The sequence below is a fragment of the Nannospalax galili genome, unplaced genomic scaffold (genome assembly GCF_000622305.1).
Source record: "Nannospalax galili isolate Female #2095 unplaced genomic scaffold, S.galili_v1.0 scaffold5243, whole genome shotgun sequence".
Lineage (NCBI taxonomy): Eukaryota > Metazoa > Chordata > Mammalia > Rodentia > Spalacidae > Nannospalax > Nannospalax galili.
This window is the reverse complement of record NW_008348764.1, coordinates 27,821-37,124: the sequence shown is the minus strand read 5'-3', so window position 1 is coordinate 37,124 and position 9,304 is coordinate 27,821. Positions and strand designations below refer to the sequence as shown.

Genomic DNA, 9,304 nt, shown 5'->3' with positions numbered 1-9,304 from the left:
AATATTGAACTCAGTATAAGCCCCGTAAGACAAAAAATTGAATGTGGTTTCTTTATGGGTTTTATTTATTTATTTATTTATTTATTTATTTATTTATTTATTTGGTCTTTTTGAGACAGGGTCTCCCTGTAGCCCCAGCTATCCTGGAACTCACTATGTAGACCAGGCTGGCATTGAACACACAGAGATCAGCCTGCCTTTGCCTCCCTAGGGCTAGGATTAAAGGAGTGCACCACCACGCCCAGCCTGAATGAGTTTTTAACCTTTAAAAAAGATCTCCATTTCATTTTAGAATATATTGTTCCTTACAGAAAGACTCATTGTTTTTGCCAGTAACACTGAGATGTTGGCACACGCATCCCTAATCTGTATGTATCTGATTATTACTAGTCATAATCAGTTGCACTTGGATCCTTGACTCCTGTGTAAGTCTATAAAGTCATCTGGCAGATTTCAATGGTAATGTTTATCACCTCTACTAATTAACATGTTGTAAATTTCCATGCTTCCTCCTCAAATATAATACATTTAAAATTTTTTTATTTTATGTGTGTGTGTATATCACACACAACATACCAAACCATTTTACTCAACTATACCCCCCCTTCCCAGATGGCACCCTCTCATAGCCTCCCTCCCCCAACTAGAGCCCTTATACTCTGATATCCCCGCTACTGCCTGCTGTGTTGTCGGCACCCCCAGCCATTGAGGCTGCAAGTAGTGGGTGGAAAAAAGAAAATCGAAAGTAAAAAGAACAGGTGAAACATAAATAAAAGTTTAGCGTGAAAGGGCCAGCTCTTGTGATGATTTTTCCTCCCCAACTGAAACTCATTAGCATGAAGGCGTGGACCACATCTCCCTTTATGCACTGCGAAATTTTGTATTAACTACAAATCCCAGCATGCCTCTCCACTACCTTTTTTCCTTTTTCTGCCCACTATGTAAGCACTTGGGAGGCCATGTTTTGTCAGCTCCAAGTGGCTCTTTGACCCAGATTATGTGATTGTGAATGGAAAATATTTTATGTACAGTTTTCTACAAGGAAATGGCCTTGGTGGAAAGAAGACTTTGGGACCGTAAAGGACTTAATGAAAAACGAATTTAAGGCATCACCTACAGGAGAGGAGTTGCTCCGAGTGTGTTTGACGCCGGGTCTTCCCGGACGTGTGCTTTGCAGTTTCCTTTCCGATCCAGACGAACCTCTTCAGCCTCCGTAGTCTGAGGACAGAAGTGCCTGTCAAGATGGAAGTGAATCCCCCCAAGCAGGAGCATCTGCTAGCTCTGAAAGGTAAACTTTTGGGAACTGGAGTCTCCTTACTCTGTCTTTCGTTCTCTAGCCGTTTGATGCTTCTGCCAGCCTAGACCTGGCCCCTGAGATACAGGCCTTATCCTTAGACACCGTCAGGACTTGTCCTTCTCTGTGTAAGAGATGCCTTCTAGAATGAAATCCAAACTTGGCAAGTCACTCTGGTCTGTCACCCACAGAAACTGACGCCGGACCCTGTTGGAGAGACATCTCTGTGAACCGGAATAACCACTTAAAGTGGTTGTTTTTGTTTTTTTTTTCCCTTCTCTTGTCTGTTCTTATGGCATGGATGAAGTTGCGTGACAATGTCAAGGATTTAGAAATCCTTGCTACTTACTACGCCTTATACCTCAGATTTGTTAAAATACACTGCACATTACTTTAGATTATCATGTATTATGGATGTGGGAAATTTGTCCAGACTCTCCTGTCACCTTTCATTTTCTAGACAAAGTAGCTTTCAGCAGGTTTTGTTGATTTTTAATTTACCAGAAAAAAAAGCTAACAGGACAGCTAAACCTGGAATTTGCTTATCAAAAACTTATTTAAAACATTTTCAACTTTATTTTCTCCTGCCACTAATGCACTTTGTTTTTTAAATGCTCTGTTACAGTGTTAGCAGTGCCTTCTTCTACTGATCTGGAGACGTGCTCACCAGACCCTTGAGTTAGATTGAATTACACTTGCCTTAGGGCATCTGTTATGTTCTCCTTATCTCTCACTCATTCCTGGTGATCTACACATACATTCCAGAAGTTCACAGTTCCATTGATAACAAATAATCATATACTCCTGATGCATGGAGTTAACAACACTGAACGTAGAACTAAAGAACTTTGAAACATTAATACAACAATGGGCTATGTAGGCTTAGCTTCAGCAAATGATCTAGACTAAACAGATTATATATGGATAAAAGGAACTTACTGTATATTCATTATCTCATTCTTGCATCAAAAATATAGACTAGATACTACCTTTTAAGGTTTAGCAACTTTTCTAAGATCACATATCTTAGTAAGGGGTTGAGGCAGTAATTGCACTAAGATGCTCTGTCCTTGCTTTCTACTGAATGAAACCTCTTTTTCAAAGACCATTACGTTACTGGCAACTTTTATGTGAATTTGGAGCAGTTGTGTTAGTTGCTAGGTGTGATTTCATACAAATTTGACACTATTAAAAATTCATGGTCTTACTGTTTATTTTTAGAAACACAAGATACCTAGTAAAGACTATTTAAGCAGGCTGATGGGACAAGTGGTTTGCATTTCACTGGCAGTTTCTGCTTTATTAAACCTGTTTGGCATTATTTTTCCCACTTTGTCCTAGATAATCAAGAATTTCACAAGTTTTGATTCTACTGATGATGAATGTCCAAGGATACCAATTTAAATGGACATTTAACTTTGTTTTCTTATGTATCAATATGTAAAATGTTAAGAAAATATTTTTTTACTCTTTTTTTTTCTGCCCAATCTCTCTTCCCTTCCCCACCCTTAGTCCTTCCCCTCACTCTCTCTACCCCCACACTTATCTCCACTTCTCTCCTCCTCCTCCTCTTTTTTGTTTGTTTGTTTGTTTGTGGTTGGTTGGTTGGTTGGTTGGTTGGTTGGTTTTTGAGACAGGGTCTCCCTGTAGTTCCTGCTGGCCTGGAACTTACTATGTAGACCAGGCTAACCTCCATCTCACAGAGATCTGCCTGGAGATCATGCCTCCAGATTGCTGAGATTAAAGGTGTGTGCTACCATGCCCAACCTCATTTGTTTTTTTGAAACCTGGTTACATGTACCCAAGTAAGCTAGAGTTCAAACCCAGGGCTTTGTGGATGCTAGGCAAGCACTCTACTAACTGAAATATCCCCAGCCCTCTTTGTTAATCTTGAAATGAGAAAAATTTTGACTTAAAAGTAAGTCTCACAATTTCCATTGTCTCTTGAGTGCATCACTGGATAAGTTCAAGCAATAGTGAAAGAATTCTCATTGTCTTGCCTTCCAGTGTGAAGGTATAAGAAGGGAGAAGAAAAGTACAAACCATTATTAGTCTATATTAACAATTATGAATCTTCAGAATTGTAGTTATCTTTAACTTTGAGAGTGGCCACCCTTGGCATAAGAATTTTTATGCAGTTAGTTCCTTCTTAGCGCTTCAGAATCAGAGCATGGTTCTGTTGTGACATCATGACAGGAATTTCTGTCATAGTTATTCTAGGAGTGCGAGAAATTTCATCATTGGTTTCTAATGGTCTGGGGAATAAAAGAGATTAAACCTGGGGAGCACAGTGGGTTAGGATATAAAAGAGCCTGTATTACAGCTCATACAGCTTTAGACCTGGTTAGGAAGCCCAGCTTATAGATCAGATCTTGGAAGGCTCCATTCTTGAGACCATGTATGCTAGAACTTCTTGTCACTGCTGTAATTTGGGGCCCCATGACAACTTCTGTGTTGTGTTGTTCGTCCTCCAAATTGGGGTTCAGGAGCCATGGAACTAAGTCTCAATACTATGTTAAGTACCAGCTCTGTTCAGAGAAGACTGTCACAGCTCAGTTTCTGTCTGGATTAACATGCAAGTTTAAATCATATTCATGTTTTTTATGTTTCCTATAGAGATTGAGATATAATCATTGTCTTCTATGTATTGGTAGAATTCATAAAATTTTAAAGTATGAACAGACTCATTTTATGCCAGATAGATAAAAAATTACAGTGATTTCATTTTTCTTAATTCAGATGTCACAGATTTTTAAATATTACATTATGTGATAAGAATCACTAACAAGTTTTTTTTTTTTAATTTTTTATGTGTATGAGTGTTTTGCCTGCACGTATGTAAGAACACAAGTGTGCAGTGTAGCAGAGGCCAGTAGAGGGCATTGACTCCCCTGAAACTCCCCTGAAGTTAAGGAAGGGCATTAACTGTCATGTTAATGCCAGTGGTCTTAACTGCTGAGCCATCTCTCTATCCCTGAGAATCACTAACTTTTTGCCTCTGATATAGTTTTAGGACTATAACATTTTAATAATAATACTTCCAAATTCTTTATTGAGTTAAAAATGTTGACTATTAGTATTTTTCAGGGTAGATGTAATCTGAATTGGAGTCCGATTCAGATCCCTTATTGTTATGAGAAAGGATTTTCAAATTTGTGGGTTACGGTCACATTCACTTTGTTAAAATACCACACAGGGAATGGTTTTTGGTTCTCTTTCTCCCTGCCTATATGTATGGAGGCTGCCCCTACCATAACTTACTTTTTGCAATACTTCCACTTTAGGTCCTGTTTCCTCTGGTTTGACAAGAGAGACAGTCTTGTAATAATAAGTTACATTCTAGCTCTGAAGAATTCAGCTAAGAAATTTTCTCTTCATTAAAAGTTTAAGGATTACTGCAGAATGACAACTGAAGTAATATTATACTATCGACCATATGAAAATGATCCCACACAGCTGCCAAAGATTGCAGAAAAAGCAATTCAAGATTTTCCTACTCGTCCATTGTCAAGATTTATTCCTTGGTTTCCTCATGATGGGTCCAAACTCCCACTCAAGCCTAAAGGATTACCACCAGTAATATCTGGAGAGGTTGCTGAGAATGTGAAACAATACTTAACCATTTCCGAACATAGTGTTAAATCACAGAGTTATGATTGCACAGTAGATCTTTTGGAGTTCCAGCCTAGTTTGAAAAAGCAGCACTTAATCCAGTCACACACACTGAATAAACAATCTAATTCTGGAAATCTGGGTAAAAAATCAGAAAAAGAAAAACAGCACAAGAGGAGGTCTTGGAGTGTTTCACTTCCCAGCAACAATTGTCCAGAAAAGATTTGTCCTTTGTCTAAAAAATTGCAAAATACTTTAAAGGCACTAAATCTGCACTCACTTCATAGAGCAAAATGGATAATAGAATATAGTGTTTGCAAGAACCAGACTCTGGAAGACATTTGGGCAAAACTCAATCACCTTATCAGGCATGATGAACTTCCTTCATGTAATGCTACTATTCAGAGACATGTAGGCCAAGTATGGGTGTTCTGTGACGTTATGTACTGTGAATATGTAGGCAATCTTCTTAAAGAGAGATTAGCTCTTACTGGAAAAATTAATTTATCTGTGCGTAAACATGGTGTTATTTTTAGTATGTAATGAAGTTTCATTGTCAGAAAAATATGCTGAATTAACTGAGTTTGGACTGAACTAGTGAAATGAGTAAATTTTACTGGTCATTACTTTTAGTGATGTAAAAGTTGATGCTTTCACAATAAAGCCTATTATCCTTTATATTGTGAAGAAATGATTGTGTAGTAATATGTGTACAGTTTGTGTCCCAATATAAATAGTATCACATGGTTCCTAGGCTTGCCAATTAAGTCAGGAACATTCTAAATTCTGCTTATTTGAAGCATTCTTTTAAAGAATTTTGATAAATTATTGTTTGTACTAGAATTGAAAGTAAATGTTCTGTTCTTTTGTTCCACTGACTGAAAAGAATATTGCTATGAATTAAAATAAATGGTTTGAATTTGGATGAATCTCTAAATCCTCATTTTTTTTTTTAACTCACCTAAGTGTAATGTGGTGGTGTTGTTTTAATAAAAGTAAAAACAATTCTGTTGGGAATAATATTCAGATGGCATGAATGTTGTTTGGAGTGGAAAGCCAGCCCAGATTCTTTAGTGATGCTTCCAATAATATATGCTAGATTGACAGTGGGTTTTTGGGTTGTTTTTTTTTTTTTTTTTGTTTTTTTTTTTTTTTTTTGTCTTTTTGAGACAGGGTCTCCCTGTAACCCCAGCTGTCCTGGAATTTTACTATGTAGACTAGGCTGGCCTTGAACTCACAGAGATCCACCTGCCTCTGCCTCCCGAGTGCTGGGATTAAAGGCGTGTGCCACCACACCTGGCCATTTTTTTTAAAACAATAAATCTAAATCTGTCTAAATTGTCTAAATCTGTGAAATATTCTTAATACTCTAACCCATTAGGAAGGAAAGTGTCAAATATGAATAAGATACCAAATGATTCCTTTATTCTAATACAAAAAAAATGGATTTTCTTTAATGCTAAGGATGGAATCTAGGGCCTCATGCATACTGAGCAAACCCCATACCAATGAGCTACGTCCCCATTCCCATAATTCAGTCTTCATTTTCAATTTTTATTATTTTTAATTATGTGTATTTTTCTGTGTATAGATATGTGCATGTGTTTACAGGTGCACTCTGAGGTCCAGGCTTCAGATCCCCTCCGAAGCAGGAGATACAAGCAGTTGTGAGCTGTCATGTGGGTGCTAGGAATCAAACTCAGGTCCTTTGCAAGAGCAGTGTGTGCTTTTAACTGCTGAGTCATCTCTCCAGTCCCTCATAATTCAGTCTTAATGACTGTTGTTTGTTTGTGGGTTTTTTGTTGTTTCTTAAGACTGGGTCTACCTGTAGCCCCAGCTGGCCTGGAACTCCCTATGTAGACCAGGCTGGCCTCTATCTGTGAGCTTTGCTGCCTCTGACCCCAAGTGCTGGAACTAAAGGTGTCTTCCACCATGCCTGCCAATCTTTTAATGACTGTTAATGCTCTTTCATTACTTGACTGATTGTTCACCATTTAGGTTTCTTATGAGCAGAATGTTATAAATTGGGTTTACGTCACATAAAAATACCCAAAATGAAGCTGGGTGTGGTGGCACACGCCCTTAGTCCCAGCAGAGGCAGAGGCAGGCAGATCTCTGTGAGTTCAAGTCCAACCTGATCTACATAGTTCCAAGCCAGCTGGTACTACAGGGAGACCCTGTCTCAAAAAGACCAGAAAAAAAAGACCCAAAATGCTTAGTAATAGTTTTGTAAAAGGATGTAGACATATTCTTCTTTAATGAAGTTAAATACCTACTTTGGGTGTAGGTGGATTATAATAGGGAAGACAAATGTGAACCCTTCCCTCACAGAGCTTACATGGTGTGATTATTAAGTCAAACTAGCTCCCTGAGAAAAACCAGTAACACTTACTAGGATGAGAAAGAGACACGTTTGCTTTATGTATGCCAGCCAATGCCTGGTGTAGAAGCTTGCTTATGTGTGGTAACTGTGGTCTTTGAAAGGACACAACCTGATAATACTTAAAAACACCAGAAACCCCTGATTATAAACTAGAGACGATCTTTTCCTGATAGTTTCACTCTATCTAAATAGATGTAGTTTAAGTTTTTTTTGTGTGTGTGTGTTTTTTTGGGGGGGGGTTCTTTTTGAGACAGGGTCTCCCTGTAGCCCCAGCTGTCCTGGAACTCACTATGTAGACCAGGCTGGCCTTGAACTCACAGAGATCTGCCTGCCTCCCAAGTGCTAGGACTATAGGTGTGCGCCACCTATAGGTGGCTTAATTAACTTTTTACTGCCTTACATGAGACTGTCAGTAATCTTTTGCATGAATGCTTCCAGAACTCATCCGTGGAAAAGAAACCACTTGGTGACTTGGGGCATTCTCAAGCCAGCTCTCTCAGTAATTCCTTTCTCTTTCATTTCATAAGTTCTTTTCAGTCGCAACTGCTGTGAAATTCCAAGAAGTTATTCGATATTTCCAGTAAATTTGCAAATAAAAGTTGGCTAGTATGCAGTCTTACACAGTATATCTGACTTTTGTTTTTCAGAACTTATCACAAAGTTACTGATCAAGAATTAAAGTTGAGAAGTAATAGCATTTTTATGATAATAGTTTTATCATCCTGAAATGATTGTAAACAGCTAAAAATATAGGTTACAGTTAAGAGTCATGAGATTATTATGAACCGTTTTTAAATTCAAGAATTAAAAGGAGTTTCTTTGTTTTCGTATGTAGAAGACTTCAGTTTTTCTGATTTACTCTAGATGGATTGCCTTCTACCTCTCTGAGAAACAATGCAATTAAAAACAGAGAAATTAAAGGTTTTTATTACAAGTAGTATAATGATCTTAAAATGATGTTTTATTTCCGGTCTACCTGGACAATACTAAGAAGTTATCAAGGGGGCTGGAGAGATGGCTCAGTGGTTAAGAGTACTGGCTGCTCTTGTAGAGGACCTGGGTTTGGTTCCCAGCCACCATCAACCATCCTTAACTCTAATTCCAGGGGAATCTGATGCCCTCTTCTAGCCTCCATGGGCATTGCATGACATGCAGGCAAAACACTCATACATATAAACTTTTTAAAAATGTTTTTTAAAAAAGTTATCAAGCTGAGCATAGTGGCACAAGCCTCTATCCCAGCAGAGGCAGAGACAGGAGGATCACTGTGAGATCAAGGCCAGCCAGATCTACATGGGGACTTCCAAGCTACAGGGAGACTCTCAAAACAAAACAAAACAAAACAAGAAGTTATCAAGACTGAAGAATTAAGAGCCTACTGTTATTTCCTAGAAGCTTTTTAAAAGGATGTCAAATTTTAGAACACTGATTCTAGCACTAGCTAAAAATAAGGCCAACTGGTGTTTCAGGATTCCATTGTTTAGTCATACACTGGAATATACTGTGGAAACAGACATGAGGAAAATCAGTGAGGGCATCTGGAAAAATACAATCAGCATTTCCTCTCAAGGAAAGTGGAAGGAATACCTTGTTTACTTTTTTCTTATTAGCTGTCTACCTTCAAATAGATATTAAGTCAGATTCAGAGGAGAAGGATAAGTTCTGGAGGCATCCAAGTTGTGAAATATTGTTTGCTCATTTGTTTTAACTTTTGTCCCTGACCTTGACAAATCTAACTTCATTTACCAACTTAACAAATAACACAATTTTTAAAGTTGTTATTTCTAAAATGAGTTCCCAAGTAATGATCTACTTTAACGTAATCTTCACGAAATGACAAAAAGTAATCTAAGGTTCACAATCTTGAAAATCTCCAAGAATTAAGCAAGTAAGGCTGTAGAATGTGGTAAAGACTTTGAATCTGAAGAAGAGTTTACCTAATTTAATAATTCTGGCCAGCCAAAATGTATATGCAAGTTGTTTTTTGGCCCAGTTCATTAAGTTATGACCTTTGG

At 37.9% G+C, this 9,304-nt stretch overlaps 2 protein-coding genes across 5 annotated transcripts in view; both read left to right on the top strand.

Annotated features, from left to right (window-relative positions):
- The first annotated feature begins 1,042 nt into the window (after positions 1–1,042).
- Trappc13 (trafficking protein particle complex 13) overlaps positions 1,043–9,304 on the top strand; it is a 33,884-nt gene continuing 25,622 nt past the window's right edge. For 2 of the 4 annotated variants that reach the window (XM_008845980.3, XM_008845981.3), the window contains exon 1: positions 1,043–1,288. In XM_008845980.3, coding sequence (XP_008844202.1) covers positions 1,243–1,288 — 46 coding nt within the window. In that variant the 5' untranslated portion in view covers positions 1,043–1,242. The remainder of the gene's footprint in view (positions 1,289–9,304) is intronic. The other 2 variants (XM_008845983.3, XM_008845982.3) reach the window with 1 other exon arrangement.
- LOC115072490 (shieldin complex subunit 3-like) lies at positions 1,152–5,835 on the top strand. The gene is made up of 2 exons (XM_029569810.1): positions 1,152–1,288; positions 4,579–5,835. Exon 2 carries the CDS (start codon positions 4,697–4,699, stop codon positions 5,447–5,449), a length of 753 nt encoding a protein of 250 aa, XP_029425670.1. The 5' UTR covers positions 1,152–1,288; positions 4,579–4,696; the 3' UTR covers positions 5,450–5,835.